This window comes from Coenobita brevimanus, chromosome 79, assembly GCF_032717465.1.
Source record: "Coenobita brevimanus isolate Jiangsu-jjx chromosome 79, ASM3271746v2, whole genome shotgun sequence".
NCBI classification, from domain to species: domain Eukaryota; kingdom Metazoa; phylum Arthropoda; class Malacostraca; order Decapoda; family Coenobitidae; genus Coenobita; species Coenobita brevimanus.
This window is the reverse complement of record NC_137032.1, coordinates 31,116,795-31,135,542: the sequence shown is the minus strand read 5'-3', so window position 1 is coordinate 31,135,542 and position 18,748 is coordinate 31,116,795. Positions and strand designations below refer to the sequence as shown.

At 42.7% G+C, this 18,748-nt stretch overlaps 2 protein-coding genes across 2 annotated transcripts in view; both read right to left on the bottom strand.

Annotated features, from left to right (window-relative positions):
• The window catches only part of LOC145409074 (uncharacterized), a 41,763-nt gene extending 40,378 nt beyond the window's left edge, over positions 1-1,385 (bottom strand). The window contains exon 1 of the mRNA XM_080279623.1: positions 625-1,385. Within this exon, the coding sequence (XP_080135749.1) occupies positions 625-1,385 (761 nt within the window). The remainder of the gene's footprint in view (positions 1-624) is intronic.
• A 16,896-nt stretch (positions 1,386-18,281) lies between these two features.
• LOC145409073 (uncharacterized) overlaps positions 18,282-18,748 on the bottom strand; it is an 85,681-nt gene continuing 85,214 nt past the window's right edge. Inside the window, exon 15 of the mRNA XM_080279622.1 lies at positions 18,282-18,401. Coding sequence (XP_080135748.1) covers positions 18,282-18,401 — 120 coding nt within the window. The remainder of the gene's footprint in view (positions 18,402-18,748) is intronic.

Sequence of the window (18,748 nt, the reverse complement as noted above, 5' to 3'; positions counted from 1 at the left end):
ATAAGGTCATCATTAATTGTAGCTCCGTAACGGTTGAGATTTGGACACATGTTCATATAATATTTTTTCCTTAGTATTCGCTCCTCTATCATTTCCCAAAGTTTTTGACTTACCACCCGGGACACCCTGTATAGCAGTTTTGCTATGACTTGAAGAGGGTCCACGTCAAACGGAAAATAGGCTATATACTCTCCTCAACAGACATAATTTCCTTACATGGGTATAATTCTCTCTGACTCGTATGTGTTACTTAAAATAATCAGAACAAAGTAATATTTTCTGGAGTTTGCTCTGGACTTTACCCCCTTCTTTCTCCAACAAAGTTAGCTTTCCTGGAGTTTTCACTGGAATATGTCCCTTCTTTCTGCGACAGTTGGATTTCCTGGGGCTTATACTAGAATTTAGATCATTGCAAGGAAGGTAGATCTCCAGTTTGCACTGGAAACAAGATTATATTTCGAAGTTTAAAATAGAATTTATCCCTTCTTTTTACAACAGTTAGAATTCCTGGAGTTTGGAATAGAATTCATCCCTTTTTATGCACAAAATAGATTTCTTTGAGATTACACTGAATTTTGGCCTTCTTTCTGACTAAAAATGAAAATAAAGAGAAAGATAACCTACCTGTCCTGGGTGACGACAGAATACTGGACCCTCTTCTGAAAGTGTGATGCGAGGAGGAAGAGGATGTAGGTGGTGAGGGTGAAACAGATGGCCATGACGTAGGCACCATTGGCCCAGCGTCTCAGTTCACGGAGGGTGGAGAAGGAGACCTTAGCCTGCACTCTGGCCTGCCCAACTTTAACCCCAAGATTGTTGTTGTTTCGCAACTGGACCTCGCACACCAACGCTCCCTTGGCCCGCAGTCGGAAACCCTGGAACTCTCCGCATTTGTCAGAGGTGTTGACTATCCGATGAAGGCCAAGACTCTCCGCATCAACTCGGTATGTGTGAGAGCCATCCGAAGTCCTCGTGTAGGAGATAGTCAGTTTGGCTTGTGGACGAGAGCCACGGGGCACCACATCCCGGTTTGTGATGAAGGTGGAGCCTCGGTACACAGGGTGGTGGACGCATGACCCCAGCATCAGCGACACTTGCAAGTACCTGAAGTCTGGTCGCAGGTCCATTAGGTAGAGTGCAGTCTCGTGCCTAGTCTCCAGGTCCCCGTTCCCAGGCACACACTTAAGTAGGGAGCTCTTGGCTATCGTGATCTCATTTCCTAGCTGGGCTTTGTGGCGATGTGGCTGCGTACTGGCGTTGTGTTGGGGATGTGGCAGTGAGGTGTTGTGGTGTTGGTGCGGCAGTGCTTTGGCAAAGGCTCTTATTTCTGGGCTTGGGTGGAACAGCACGAGGACAGCCAGTACGAATGTCAGTATTTCCATCATTGTGGTGGCCTGAAAATGAACATCTCACTGAAAACGCTTTTATTGTAAAGAGATGAGATAATCTTTGCTAATGTGGTGTGCCTGTCACCAGCTTAACACTTTACTGCAATGATGCATTTCATCTATCTATCTATCTGTCTATTGCCAGACGCCTTAATCCCGTAAGGGGTGGCCACAAACAAATCGCCTCCATGTCGCCCTGTCTCCCGTCATTTCACTGCCCTGCTCCCATCTCACATCCCTTTCTCTCATATACCTCTCCACTCCAGCCCTTCATCTCATCCTTGGCCTCCCCCTCCCTCTCCCCCCCTCCACCTCACTCACATACACTCTCTTTGTCAGTCGCTCACTCTCCATCCTCTCCACATGGCCAAACCACCTCAAAGTGTTTCTCCTAACGCTTCCTATCACATCCATATCCACACCACAACACTCCTTCACTTCCTCATTTGTCAGTCTGTCTCTCCATGTGACTCCACATGCTCCTCTCAAATAACTCATTTCCACTGCTCTCATTCTTGACTTCTGTCCCTCTAATAAGGTCCAAGCTTTCACTTCCCTGCGTTAGAGTTGGTATCACAATACTGCCATGTAGTAACTTTTTCACGTCCATGCTCACTTCCTTGTTTCCTATCACTGCTTTCAAGGAACCAGCAACCTTTCTTCCTTGTTGTACCCTTTCAAGCACTTCACCAACTAAACTTCCATCCTTACTCATCACACTACCCAAGTACTTACACGCACTCACATTTTCCATTTCCTCCTCATCCAACCTCACTGTACATTCACTGACTTCACTTCTCTCGAAGACCATAACTTTACTCTTCCCTACATTCACCTTTAGATTCCGTTTCTTACACACTCATCCAAACTCATCCACCAAGCCTTGCAGCTCCCCTTCGTCTTCACTTAACAACACAGTATCATCTGCAAACAACATTTTATATTCTAATTTTTTCAGACAATTTTCTTCAATTTGAGAGAAAATTTTGGAGTTGCAGGGTTTAAATTCAGCCTTCATTAACCTACGCATTATATGAAAGCTTTCCAAAGCTGAATAGCAAGAATAAGCCCAAAATTACGGCCTCTGAATAAAGGGTTTAACTACTGTACGCACATTTAACTCGTCTGATTTGTAAAAGCCTGGTTTACAAAGCATTGATGACTGTACTATACTACGTTCACCTTAACTAGGCGTAAAATTGCCATCTCTCCTCCCTGAACGTTGAAGTGTAACAAGAAAGTAATACAAGAGTACGATGTTAGTAAAAAAGAAATGGTGTGGAAAGGATGTAGAGGCGAAGTATCGTCGTGTTTATTTCATTTAGCTTCCTGAAAAATGCTATATGATGAAAATCTCCGCCTAGTTAAAGTGAATGAACCAGAGTTAGTACTGGGTTCAACCAATGTAAGAAACCTACTTGGTTAATGTGAAATTTAGGGCCAGTTGAAGGCATACAAATACCCTTAGCAATTTATACTTTAACGTGGCCTAAAATTGCCATCTCTCCATCTTGCATGTTGAAGAGTACTAGTCACGTAGAGGAACACACCAGAAATTCAAGGCCTCATCAGACAACGGGACACAGTGCGACACTCCCCAACACCCCATACACAAGACACCATACAACAAATACAAGAACTCAACACTCAGATAAACAATAAAATATCAGAACAGCAAACACTAAACTGGAAAAATTATCTCCAAACACTTGACCACAAAACAAACATCAGCAAACTCTACAAAACACTAAACAGCATCACACTTTCCAACAGCAACACCACACAATCACATGCTGCCATCACAACAACAGACACCATACCCCCAAATAAACAACAAGCAAACATTCTCATCAATCACTTTTCACAAGTCAGCCATCTAAACCCCCATCCTGAAGACCGACCTATAATCCGACGTAAGAGACAGTTCCCAACAGACCCAGACTACGCACCTTTCACTTACAACCAGACGAAGCACATCATTAACAACCTTAATCACTCATCTGCCTGTGGACCAGACAACATAAGCAACATTCACCTTAAACACCTAGGACCACAAGGCATACAAGCACTCACCAACATATCAAACTACAGCTACTCACACAACATAATACCCAATATCTGGAAGCATGGCAATATCATCACTATCCCTAAACCAACAAAGACCCCACGTTGCCCTCCTCACATCGCCTCATCACACGCCTCTGCACCCTCTCTAAAGTCACTGAACGACTGGTACTACAACTAGTCACACCTCACATTCCCCTAGCCCAGTCACAACATGGCTTTAGGCCACTACACTCCACAAACACCCTTCTTACAGATCTTACACAGAGAGTTTTCGATGGCATGAATTCAGCTAGGCCATCCCCCGCCAAAACCTCACAAACAAAATACTCAACACAAACATGCACAATAACACAAAATGATGGCTGGCAAACTACTTAGCAGGCAGATGTGCACACGTAACATTTTCCGGTCAGTCTTCTAACATCAGAAACTTCACAAACGGCGTTCCCCAAGGATCTGTTCTGTCCCCTACACTCTTTAACCTATACATGCACGACGTACCCACACCCCACACACCGCAGATACACATAGCTTCCTATGCAGATGATATAACACTTACATGTACGCACCAAAACGCAAACACAGCTGCACACATCATTCAACCTTACCTCAACACACTACACGAATGGTTCACCACAAACAGGCTCAAAATAGCCCCAGCCAAATCTACAGTGACTCTTCTCACAAACTGGACAGCAGAACACAGTCACATCCCACACCTCACTATAAACAACACTCCCCTACCACACACACACACACACACACACACACACACACACACACACACACACACACACACACACACACACACACACACACACACACACACACACACACACACACACACACACACACACACACACACACACACACACACACTCAAAATCCTTGGTGTAACATACAATACATCAATGTCATTTAAACAACACATCACAAACATGAAAAATAAAATAACACCAAGACTCAGTGCTTTAGGTCACTTGCCCATACAACATTCAGACAGAACAAAGAAACCACCACCACAGTATAGAAACAATACATACGTTCAGTGATGAATTATGCAAGCCCTGCCTGGGCTTCTAACCTCATCAAAACACACTACAACACTCTACAGACCATACAGAACAAGGCCCTAAAAATAATCACAGGCTGCACAGCTACTACACCCACAGACCACCTACATCAAGAAACCAAAGTCCTCAAAGTCAAGGATCACCTAGACATGAGAGGCACCCAGTTTCTTGCTGCAGCCTCCACAAACCCACAACATCCACTACAGTACATGGCAGCACATCCACCCACACCAAGGAACATCAAAACAACACCCAGCACACGATACCATACACAAATACTGTCATCTCACCCCCCTCGCGCATCTCAGACCAGCTTCCAGAAGCTCGGATCACTCACCGCTCCATTCAGTCACTTAAAGACAACACACAAGCTGCATGCACGGCCTCCTGACATCCACCCTTCTGAATCCTATCTTCCTCGTGAGGACAGGGTCCACTTGGCCAGGCTGAGATGTGGGCATCATCCAGCCCTCTTAAGCTACCAGAAGAGGCTGGATGACTCCGTCGCTGATGCCTGTCCAGGATGCAACACAGCACCCCATACTATTAAGCACATTATGGAAGACTGCATTGCACACAATCACCTACGCCAACAACACAGCATACACTCTTTGAGAGCTCTGTGGGAAAGCCTGGTCTCGGCCATGGCCTTCCTAAGGGACTCGGGGCTGTTCGGCCAGACTACCTAGGGAACAACTACTACTACTACTATGGAAAGGATGTAGAGCCGTCGTATTTTTCTGACAATGAGCTACATGCAGTAAGTTGCAGAAACACGATATCTGGGCCAGGTTAAGGTGAAACAACTATAGCAATGTCTGGGATCTCTTTCTCTTTTTAATCTCTCTTTTTAGTGTAATTCCGTTTCGCTTTTTAAATTTCCCATTTTAGTGCAATGTGTTTCTCCTCTTAATCATTCTTTTTATTGCAGTCTTCTTTTTATACTCTCTCTTTTACTTCTGTTTCCCTTTATTGCCGTTTCTCATTCTTGCCCTTTCTTTATGTTGTTTAATGCCACATGCCCTTTGTTGCCTGATACAATACCCTTTTCACTTCAACTTGGCCAGGATTTTTGTCGCTTTGGAGCTTATTTCACGTAGCTTAATGACAGAATGAAACAATAATATGGTTCTGCATCCACTGCATAGCACCTCTTCCTAACTGGCATCATATTTTAGTAAAAATCACTCATTGACTAAGTATTTAGAATGGAGACTCTGTAGATTTTAAAGCAATTTCGATTAAAAGGAGTATGGGAGTTTATTTTTCAATACAGATCAGTGTAAAAACTCTTCATTTTGCTTTCCCTGTCCTTCCTTAAAAGAAAAAAGTTATGATATCGACGATTGTAAATATTTTTGCGAATCCATCTTGATTCGTTGTAGCTTTTAGACCTCACCTGGCTGATGGACACAATACTCTTTTCATTTAAACTTTAAAACTGCCATATATCCATCTTAAATGATGAGTCGTAGCAGTAGATTAACACTAGAATACGATGAAGTCATGTAGATGTGCTATGGAAGGAAAGTAGTGTCACTGTATCATTTTTTTCCCCTGCTGTGAGCTATATATGTGATATAAGCTACAAGAGGACGAAAACCGGGGCCAAGTTACGGTGAAAAGAGTATATTATCCACCATCTCTGTTGTGATTAGGGCTACTGCTGTCAGGTCTGGTGTTGTGGTGTTACAGGGGGTGGTGTTACAAGGTGGTGGTATAGACCATAATTTTGCTCTGGGGAAGGGGGTTGAATTTTGGTTGTCATTATTCCAGATTTACAGTCTCATGAAAAATATTAGTCTCTAGATGGACATAAAAAAGTGTATCTAGTGTTAAATAGTAAAGGAAACAACCCGGGAAATACAGAAAAAATAATACATGTCCTGAGTGAATAAGTATATAGATAAATGACTAAACGCCTGCTTAATCGTTCACCTTAATTTATTAGAAAGAGGGGGGGGGGTGCTGGTCCCTCCTCCTCACCTGCCTTTGCTTGGGTGAGTCCTAATGAGGGCCAGGTAAAGAAGCAGGATATCAAGGAAATATCAAGTCTCTCTCTCTCTCTCTCTGTATAGCCAGAAATCTTCATCCCTTAAGGGGTGGCCACAGACAAATCACCTTCACATCGCCCTGTCCTGTACCATGTGGCTGCCCTCCCTCCAACTCACGCACCCCTCTCTCATTTATATCTCTCTGCCCCATCCCTCCATCTCATCCTTGGTTTCCCTCTCCGCTTCCACATATGTCCCTGAAACAGTTGAACGCACGACCACACGCTCACCTGTTTGCATCAACTTCATCATCACGTACCCCTCCCCTCTCTCTCTCTCTCTCTCTCTCTCTCTCTCTCTCATACACACAGTCCCCCCAAATACAGAGAGAGAGAGAGAGAGAGAGAGAGAGAGAGAGAGAGAGAGAAAGCTCCCATAACACACCCACCCACACCATCTGCATACCCAGCTCTCAACACTCACCTTCAACACGTGGATCCGTAACACCGCAGTCAGCACGCCTCAGTTCCCTTTAGAAGTTGTGTTGATTCATTCCCTCTCTTCTGTGGCCGCACATACCCTTTTTTTTTATTTATTTTTATTTTTTTAAGGATAATGCTAGACCTTTCTCCTCAGCTGGAAAGTTAAAATCGCTCATGTTAGGGAATCATTTGGCTTGTCACTCAGTGTGGGGTTACGTAGAGACGGAGTGAATGGTGAGTGGATGAGTGTGTGCCCAATGTAGTTAGATAGATACTGGTAAGTTTTTTTTTTTTTTTTTTAGGAGATTTTGGTTAGTGTTTCCTTGTATATATGTGTATCTATATCTATATCTATCTATCTATTTTTCTATATCTATCTATCAACATCTATATTTTTATCTATATATCTTTCTATATCTATTTTTTATCTATATATTTCTATCTATCTATCTGTCTATCTGTTTATATCTATATTTTTATATCTATATCTAGCTAGCTACCTATCAATCTGTCTGTCTATCTATCTATATTTATTTATCTATCTATATCTACATCTATCTATCTATCTCCCTTTCTATCTGTCTATATCAGCTTATCTATCTATATCTACTGTACATCTTTATCTATATCTATCTATCTATCTATCTATCTATTTAAACTGGGCAGAGTTTGGTTAATTTCTCCAATAATTTTTTCTGGTTCTTTGGCCCTAGGACGTAAAAAGAGGCATGGATGATGATGATGATGATGGTGATGGGAGAATCGCTGCAGTCATTGGTTTAATCACCATCTCAGTTAACTATTTTGTCGTTACTAGCTACTACTACTACTCCTGCTGCTACTACTCCTGCTGCTACTACTATTGCTACTACTGCTGCTGCTGCTACTACTGCTGCCACTACTACTACTACTACTACTACCACTGCTACTACTACTGCTACGACCACCTCTATGGAACAGGTATTACATTCGAGTCACCACCAGACGATTTTGTTAAGCTGAGACGAATCCTATCGCTTTCAGTTAACCTTTTCGAATTTATGGGCAAACTTAGATACTATTTTCAGTATATTTGCTGTCAGATTTTCCTTTAGAACAACATTTGAAACAACATTCGCACTTCAATTATTTTCAGAGTATCATTGTAAGAATTTATTTACTGAGAATTAAATTAGTTAGAACAGACGCATTTAGACTGTTTTCAAGTTATCAGTGGAGAAGTTTGGTTAGCTAGGAATGAAATTAGAAACAATGGAGGTAATTATATGGTATTTTTAGGCTGTTCATTATTATTTTTTTAATTAAGAAGAAATTTAGTAGCAGCAGACGCACATAGGCAGTGTTTCCAATTGTACGGTAGACGATTTTATTATAGGATAAAATTGGAGACAAAAGACGCACTTAGAATTTTCGTAGTCTTCACCAAGCGATTTTGTTTTACTGAGAACAAAATTAGTAACAGCAGACGCGGCCAGATGGTCGGTTCAGGGTATAATTAGCGTTTGTTCTCAGCGGTGAACTTTTTTTTTTTTTTTATGTGTCCGACTCTGGGCCTAGGCTTCACGGCCTGCTGTCAAGGCCCAGTAGTCCTCCTGCATACTACTGTATACACTTCTACATGTCACCACTTCGGCGCTAACACTCTCCGTCCATATTGAATACATGCTAGGGCTGTCTCATACCCGCAAACACTGGTAGATTCCGTTTCCCAGTAGCAAAATTTGACAAAACACAGGTCAAAAACACGAGATTTTTTTCTTAATGGTGAAATTAGTTTAAAAAACACACTATTACCCAACCCTATGCTCCAACGCTCAAACGGAGGCGGAAAACTGGGTGGCACGGAGGTAGGTAGAGCTGGTAAGCAGAGCCATGATAAGAGATAAGGGTATGATAGTCACTGATAACGTTCACCACATATGCATTTATATTTTTTACCCCCATTAAATTGGCTGACGTAGCATGTGTGTTCTAGGAGTGTGTTCCAGGAGGCATATAAGGCCTCGTAGCAGTTATTCCTTAGCGATTTATTTTGCGCCTTCTTACAGGGTGCTCCGTATATAACGCTACTTTTCCGCTACGCCAGGTGCCTTCTCGTGTGTTGTAGGGACGGCTCACCCACCTTTATCATATGTTTAACCTGCGTCATTTATGAATTTCCTAGTCCCACTGCCACACCCACGCCCATACCAGCAAAACTTTCTATAAACTTCACCTTAAAATACCCCTTCCATGTTGTGAATATTTCTTTGATATATACATGGTCTGCATCAACAGCGTACAGGGGGATGTTGAGGTGCAATGTGCAAAATAAATCACCAAGGAAGAGGTGTTGCGAAATCTCGAAGTCCAGAATAAATCGTTAAGGAAGAGGTGTTGCGAAATTTCAAAAGCCAGAATAAATCGTGAAGGAAATGGTGTTGCGAAATTTCCAAAGCCACATTATCCTGCTTGTAAATCTGCCTGCCTGCCTGCCTGACCATCTGCCTGACAAAATATGTGGTAGGCATGGTGTGAAGATGGTAGGCAGGGACGAAGGTACATACGAAGGCAAGGAGGCATGCAGAATGACAGACAGGTAGGCAAGAAAGAAGACCGGCAGGCAGCAAGGAAGGCAGGCAGACTTCAGGAATGGATGGCAGATTAACAGGCAAGGGAACAGAATGGCAACTACACTCATTTCACTTCAACTTGGCCCAGATTTTCGTCCTTTTTCAGATTAGTTCACGTAGCTCAGTTGTAGAATAAGACGAAGCAACTGCTCTATGTTCGTTCGACAGCAGTTTTTCGTGACTAGCATCATACTCTAGCGTTATCTATTGTTGGACAGATGGCAGTTTTTGGCCAACTTAGAGTAAAAGGCAGCAGTAGGATGGCAGACAAGCAGGTAGCTAAGGTGGAAGGCAGGTAAGCAGGCATACAGGATAGAAATAGGCAAGAAGGATGGCAGGCAGTATGGCAGGAAGGTAGGCAGACAGACAGGATAGCAGGCAGACAGGTAGAGCGGGAGACATACAAGGTGGCAGATACGGTGGTAGGAGGGTGGGCAGGCAGTTGGTAAGCAGACTGACAGGGAGGGTGACAGGCCGGTATGGTGCAGGCAGGCAAGCAGACGCAACTAGGTAGGCCGACAAGATAGCAAGCAGGAAGGAATGAAGGTTGGCATGTAGAAATGTGAGCAGACACTGTGGCAGACAGGAAGTTTGAGAGAAGGTAGGGTGGGAAAGAGGTAGAATGTCTGTAAATGTGATGACGTCAGACACTGTAATTCATTCATGAGCGAGAAACTTTTTCTTCAAAAAAGCCTCACAAATGCCATATATATGAAGAGCTTGTGTTTTTCTGCCTATTTGCCAGCATGAATGTTTGCCACATACCTGTCAGCCTGCCTGTCGGTCAGCTGCCTACCCCCCGTGAATATTCCCTAAATGCCCGCCTGCCCTCACGCATGCCTACCAGCCAGCCATCAAGTTTGCCTTCCAGCTTACCTGCTAGCCTGCTGCATGCCTTACAGCTTGCCTGCATGCCTTCCAGCCTGTCCGTCCACCTGCATACCTGCTAGCCCGTCTGCCTGCCTTCTAGTTTTACAGAATAACTGCCTTCCATCTTTCCAGCCTTTCAGCCTACTTAACAGCTTGCCTTCATAACTACCTACCTGCCTGCCTGCCTGTCGGCCAAGCTGATTGCTTGTTACCGTGACCTCATGGCCGCCAGCCTCTTTGTATACCTGCCTACCTGTTTGTCAAATTGGCCAGTGGGCCGGCAGTGAGACAGGCAAGCAGGCAGACTAGCGGGAAGGGTGGAAAGCAGGCTGGGGGGTTAGGTTTATCCTTAATAAACCCTTCAGTATGAGAGGCTATTTCTAAGGTCAATAACATCCTCTGTTAATAACATCCTCTGTGAGTAACAAGAATAGAGTAGAAAAGGACGTCACCCGAAGTCAGGGGGATGGGAACAGAGGTATGGACTTCGGCTCATCATTTTAAATTGGTCAAGATTTTCGTCCTCTTCAGCTTACTTTGCGTAGCTCGGTGGCAGAAAAAAAAAAAACAATTATACGGCTCTACATTCCAGTGAAAACGCTGCTTCGTGACTAGCATCTTATTCTTGTGTTAATCTGTTACAGCTGGGCACTGAAGATCAAGAGACTGCAATTTTATGCCAAGTTAGAATAGAAAAAGTGTAAGAATTTATTAAGGGGAATATAGGCGTGTAGCATACCGGGTTCACGTTACAGATGAGTCTGGGGCAGCGAAAACAACGATAATACACACATCTTGCATTTATTTCCTGTGCGTGCCAGTAGTAGTAGTGTAGGACTACATAATAGATAGATAGATAAATAAATAGATAGAGAGACAGATAGAAGCAGGAAGTCAAATGATGAGAAGGTGTTGCGTCTGCGAGAATCAAGCAGTGCTAAACATGCTTACACACTCTTAACACTGAGGAAAGCTGACGACAGCGGCCAGTAAGGAGATGATGCAGTTAGCTGTCAGCAGTCCTCTCGTGAAAAAAGATCTGGTAACCATGAGGAACATACGTGACACACCCCTGCTACACCAGATTTTAGGAAGGAGAGTTTAGAAGGAGACAAGCGACCCTAGAGAGAGGTCGAGACGGAGATTAGCCTTAGAACAGAGAGAGAGAGAGATAGCGAGACAGGGAGGTAGCTACCCGGGACTTATACTCTTTCCATGTGAGAGACCTGTTTAATATTTCTGAGACAAATAAAAATAGTCCCATACTATTCTTTACCTCTCCCGTCACTACATGACATCTGGTGGGGAAACTACTACAAGATATAAAAGCCGCTCGACCACAAGTCTAAAATATACTTCTCTACAAGTAACTACAAAGTCCTTATGACATTTGGTGGCAGCGAACGTATACGAACCTCGTCTACGAATCAACATTAAATTCCTACAAAATATCAAGATTGAAAATAACCAACACCATCAGCTCCTGACAGTATTCTCTCCATCCAGCCCCCTCCGTCTCCCAGATCATTACGCTGATGCAGAGGTCAAGAGATCACTCGACGCCTTGCAAGTAGCTTAACGACAAAACCAGCAAATCTACGGACATCGTCTCCGAATTAAAAGCAAATTTCTACAAAAGCAACCGAGACTACAAGATTAGCTTCAGTTCTACATTGAATCCTACAAAATACAGCCTACAGTGCAAATAGTCTACAATCAACTACAGCCATCTACAATCAACTACAATTAACAACTCTACGTCGTCTGTATAATCTTCTACACGCACCTACAAGTAGCGGCAGTCTTCATCCCACAACGAGTAAATCACTAGAGAAAAGGACCGAGAAAACATCCACATAGAAGAACGGAACAAACAAACGAAGAGTGAGACACGACTCACAACTCATCTTACTGACAGCGGCCAGTAAGGAGATGATGCAGTTAGCTGTCAGCAGTCCTCTCGTGAAAAAAGATCTGGTAACCATGAGGAACATACGTGACACACCCCTGCTACACCAGATTTTAGGAAGGAGAGTTTAGAAGGAGACAAGCGACCCTAGAGAGAGGTCGAGACGGAGATTAGCCTTAGAACAGAGAGAGAGAGAGATAGCGAGACAGGGAGGTAGCTACCCGGGACTTATACTCTTTCCATGTGAGAGACCTGTTTAATATTTCTAAGACAAATAAAAATAGTCCCATACTATTCTTTACCTCTCCCGTCACTACATGACATCTGGTGGGGAAACTACTACAAGATATAAAAGCCGCTCGACCACAAGTCTAAAATATACTTCTCTACAAGTAACTACAAAGTCCTTATGACAGTAGTAGTTGTAGTAGTATAGTAGTAGTAGTAGTAGTAGTAGTATTAGCAGCAGTAGTTTTAGTATTAGTAGTTGTAGTATTAGTAGGAGTACAATAGTAGTAACAGTGGTAGTAGTATAATAGTAGTAGCAGTAACGGTAGCAGTAGTAGTAATAGTAGTAGCAGCGATAGTAGTAATAATGGTAGCAGAGTAGTAGTAGTAATAGTAGTAGTAATAGTAGCAGTAGTAGTAGTGGTATTATTATTATTATTATTATTATTATTATTATTAGTAATAGTAGTAGTAGTAGTAGTAGTAATAGTAGTAGTAGTGATCACTGATTCATTCATTTTAGTCCGTAATCGAATTAAACAGCTTGGTAACATCATTATATTATTTTATATACAGTACATGTTACAGTTATGATTGTAATTGCAATATCAACAGCAGTGCTCAGTTATTAAGGGCCCTAAATGGGAGGGAGGGAGGTCGAGAGGGTCGGACGACCCCTCCACCTGCCTAAAGGTTCACTTTCTTACGATGTTTTTTTTTTTTTTTTTTTTAATCAATGCAAAAAGAGTCGCTTTCCGTTGTTCAGAAGTTTTTTTGCTGCTTCTCAGCGTCGCTTATGCATACTCCCAGACCCCCATAGCAAGCATGCAGCACACCTTTGACTAGCCGGCTACTATGCAAGTCGAGATTCAGCAGAAAACACGCCCCCCCTTTTGAAAAGTCTGGTTACGGGTCTGCAATTACTGTTCTTGTTTTAATTCACAGATACAAACTGTATGTTGAAAGTACGTCACAGCATCCCACTTCACTGTCGCCATTGTTTTCATCATAACATTTTTCCTCATCTACAAAGACATGTAGGTATGCATAAGCAGTAGTTGACTGACAATCGTTAACATATTCGATAAAAAAAAAAACACATGAAATACTGATAAACAGATAATGGATATCCATCACACAAGAAGCGGTGCCAAGGCACAGCAAAACCGTCCCCGGCAGTCAATGTAGTGCTGACGTATAAACACGACAGGATATCTGGTCAAAGATGTCACATATCAAATTTAGAGTAATTCGGGGGAAAATTGACGATTTTATCCCCATTTGAAATTTTTGGCCCAACCCACCTGACATTGACCCCTCTACCACCAACTGGGGGGTGACCCCCCTGATGTAATGAGGCATGTTATGGGATGCAGATTTGAAAATGCACCTTTAGGTTTTGGTTTCATGTCGATATGACGAATTTGAAACAAGTTATGGTGAAAAAACGATTTTATTTACATTTCTTTTGTACATTATTTGGTCTTACAGCCTGAGCCTTGGCCCAGTTTGGCCCCAGATTTAATCATATGATCAGGTCATAGCCCATCATCCCCGTAATTTTAATCAAAATTGCACCAGTAGTTTTCGCGTAATGTTGTTAATGGACAGACAGACAAACAAACAGACAGACAAACCGGTGAAAACAGTACTCGTCCCCGAGCCTCTCCAGGGTTGGGACGGGGAATGAAAACGTTACTAATATGTCTAATTATTAAAAAAAAAAAAAAAATGAAAAACTAATATTTTGAAAATATATAGGATTAAAATATTGGAACCAATACAGTAAAATCTTGCTTAAATAAAAAGTTTTAAAATAAAGGTTGTACAGTAAAAAAAAAAAAAAAAAAAAAGGAGTAGTCATAGTAGTAGTTGCAACCCCAGGCTCATCTTGGCGTGAACTGAGTGGACTGCAGGCTGGAGCTGTCCTTGCATGCAGTCCACCATCTTCCTTTCGGTGGAGATGCAGGGAATAATTGAAACAAACTTTTATTAATCACACTCTTTATTAATCCCTTACCTCAGTTATACATTATATATATACAGTGTGAAGTATAGGATGGTCCACATATAGCACTCCTCTTATACTACCTCGGGCGATTTCTTGTGTTGCTGTCACGGCTCAGAGTTATGGGTGTCTACCCTGCATCATTTATTCATTTCCTGCTCCTGCTCACACACACACACACACACACACACACACACACACACACACACACACACACACACACACACACACACACACCAGCAAAGTAAGCCGTCGCCGCAAGACATCAGCTACTGGCCTGTGAGTGCCTAGTGGAGTGCTATATGTGGATCACCCTGTATATAAGGCTGAACATCGTACATCAACATTCATGATATATACAGTGTACGTTATATGAGAAATATACTGGTGACTAGGTATTATACATATATTATTTTTATAGATATATCTTTTGGAGCAAAGTACAAAAAGGAGGAGGTGAAGGAGGACAAGGAGGAGGAGGAGGAGGAGAAAGAGGAGGGTACACAATGTGTCCCTCAAGATTTTTGAGAAACTTTAAGAGGCTAGAATATTCGGAGTCAAAAATGCTGTACCAATATGGGCCCAATTCTCAGCCGCTACGGAGCAACAAATATTAATGGAGTTTTGTGCTAAATATGATTGAGATTATTTTTCCCCATAAAGCCATCAGAAACTCTGGGTCCATAACGGTTGGGAATGGGGCCCATGTTGCCATCAGGGCTGGGTTAAAGATGGTACTATTGGGACTCTTGCGATGAGGCCTCCACGTAAAAAGGATAGGTTACCACAAGACACAGTGAATACTCATCTTAGAAATTCATGCCTCTAAGCAGAGAAAAGCAGACATTGCTGTGTGTACTGCATAGGCTGGGTATATCTTTGAAATACGGTGGGTGTCTGGAAAAATAGGTGTACAAATTAAGGAAAATTCTTTATCGAACCTGTCCTAAACGACTCCATATTCATCTCTAAAATATCATGTTCACTTGTGGACGGAGCAGAGCCGAGGAGATAAATGCGGATAGGTACCACATATCCCCAGCACTACTATAGTCGCGGTGCACGACTCTGAGCTTGTCATTATCGTACCCTAGCAACCTTCCACTCAAAAGTGCGTCTGATTTCGTATCATATTATACATGAATCATATTATTATGCATAAATATAGTATGCACAAGTATTATTATACACGAACATATACACGAATCACATGCGTCTCATATTATACACGAAATCCGACGCACTTTTGAATGGTAGGTTGCCAGGGCACGATAATGACAACCTCAGAGTCGCGCACCGCGACTCTACAGTAGCCATTTTGCTTACATTCGGCGCCCGGCCAATTAGGGGATCGCCTCTCCAAAAGATGTGTCCTATGACTTCCACTACTCTTCAGCTGACTCTGGTTGATTTGGCACTTTTTAAAGGCCGAAATTTTTGCTCTCACACAAAGAAAAAAGTAGGTTACGAAGGGAAATCTATTAATAATGATATTGTGAATCTCTGACGACGACTTCCTGGCTTCAGTGAGACAGGGCATCTCCTCCCGGGTCACATCCTGCAATTAGAGAACGTTGTGTTAAATCCTTTAGGTGCGATTAATACACCCTCACCAAAGATACCCTAACATCTGTGCACGACGAATGTGAAAATGAGCTGAAAGTACCTTGCCATTTAGGAAGTGTTTGTATGCCTGATTGTGGATTAATGCACACAAAAGCCAAAGCGCAGCGCAGAAAGAGAGCTGTTTTCAGACTCTTCGAACGCATATATCAAAATACATACTGCTTACTGGGTTAGGATCCTTTTGGGTGAGATAGTACGATTTTGTTTTTTAATGCAGGTTAATGTTATTCTTTTTTTTTTTTTTTTTTTTCAGTGGAGAGAAATGCCATACTATTTTAACCCAAACCTGACCTAAAGTTGCCATGTTTCTTTCATTGCAGAGCTGCAACAGTAGATTAACATTATAATACGATGGTAATTATAAAAGGTGTATTTTTGTCGTCCAAGCTAGAGTTTGCGATTCGAAGCGCTTCCAGGACAGCTTGGTTTCTGTCCGCAAACAGTCTTGTTACATAGAACAAAAAAAAAGTACGGCTGCCATTCGGAACATTAACATAGTGATAACCATAAAAGATCATCTGACGAATAGATCTTGGCCCATATTTATGTTGAACTGGCCGTACACATCATTAGCATTAGCCTCCTGCACCCTAATTTTGTGCACATAATGCTAACTTCATGATATTTATCAGTCAGTTGTCTCTACTGGCCATTTTCAGATCCCTCCAAGTGAGAACCAGCTGCACCAGGACTGCTCCCGACCTCACGTCGATGAGATATGAAGACTGTCTTGGATTCGATGAAAAATACTTCGGCCGGATTCGTATCACTTTGGTCGACAAGAACGGCTCAGCCTGGCTTCACCGAGACCGCTTCGAGTCCGATTCGTTAGCATTGCGACAAAAATGCGCCCAAAAGAAGTGCTCCGGAAAAGACGTAGAGCCATATTACTGCATTTTTCTGTTAATGAGCAACATAAAATAAGTTGCAAAAGGACAATAATTAGGGCCAAGTTAAGGTGAAATGAGTGTTGCAGTCAAGGCCTTATAAAAATCATCTCCATCATCTTCATTATCTATTTTCGTTGTTAAGGGTACACGTAGGAACTTTGTGTACATTAATACTGGAATAATTTGCTCACCTGAGAGAAACGCTATCAGTCAAAGGCTAAAAAGAAAGTGAGAAAGAAAAAATTAAGAATGACAGGAAGGAGAAGAAGAAGAACTACACCTACGAATTTTTTCCAATGGACTCGTTGTCACTAGTATTCTCTTCCAGTTAACGCCAGACGATTTACTTAGGCTGAGAGTGGGTCAAAGGAGATAAGGCGTTCAATCTGGCACCGTCAACTTTCTGAAGGTCGGGACAGCTCTAGCATTCTACAGGGTGGTCTGTAAATAGTGCTTCACTAAAAACCCACTTGCGGAAATCTTGTGTGTTGCGAGGACGGTTAAGTCTGCTGGTGTGGGAGAAAATGGCAGCGGGAGTAGTAAATGAAAAAATGATGCAGGGTAGGCATTGGTAACACTGACTTAGCCGCCTCCGCAACACAGGATATAATGCCTGGCGGGAGTGGAAGACAAGCGTTATATTTGGACCACCCTGTATATCCGTACCAGCTGAAGGCAGACGATTTTATCCACCAAGGATTGTGTCATAGGAGTACAAAGGAATACAAAGCAAAGCAAACAGCAACAGACTCAATGGTCCCTTCGAGGCTGCTTGTTACAGTTCTATCACTATGATATCTAAATCTACGAGCTGAAGGTAAGGATAGTAAAGCAAGAAGGAGTATGAGATTTTGTTCATTCCAGAGCAATTTTAAAAGTGGGACGATTATTCTGCTGACTTCAGATGTGTATTTCTGCTAAACTTTAACTTTTTCATATAAATCCAAACCTAGTCTTTTATTCCAGCTAAAGGCAAATGAATTTATTTTTAGCTGAGACAATCATAGGAGCCTGAGTATTAATATTGACAGATAGACAGACAGACAGATAAACAGAGAGAGAGAGAGAGAGAGAGAGAGAGAGAGAGAGAGAGAGAGAGAGAGAGAGAGAGAGAGAGAGAAGACAACACCCACCTCACACCAAACTTTCAGAGCCTGCACAAGACACTTTCGACTCGGCTCTCTCACGAAAGACCCTCCTCTCCTCCGCCCGCGCCTTCTGCACCATCGCGGCTGCCAGGGCTACTTGAGACATCTGTGGAGGTAGATAGATGCAGTGTCAGATAATGGATAGATGTATATGATCAGATAGGTAGGTACAGTGACCCCTCCGCATGCTTACTTAGATACCCTTACGAGGAGCCTACACGTGGTGGCGCTGTGCACTCAGGGTAGAATGGCTGCGGCGTCCACCCGAGAACCAAACCTCCTCATACTTCCTGGCACCTTGTCGTGGGAAGGGCCTGGTTCGACCCTAGTGAGTTGTTGATTACCACAAGAGGACGACGGATCTCTACACGATGTATGTACTGCACTGTACCGTAGGGCGGCCCCAAACAAGCAGTTGCGTCCCTCTGGTCGACCGGTCTATTCGGCCAGACA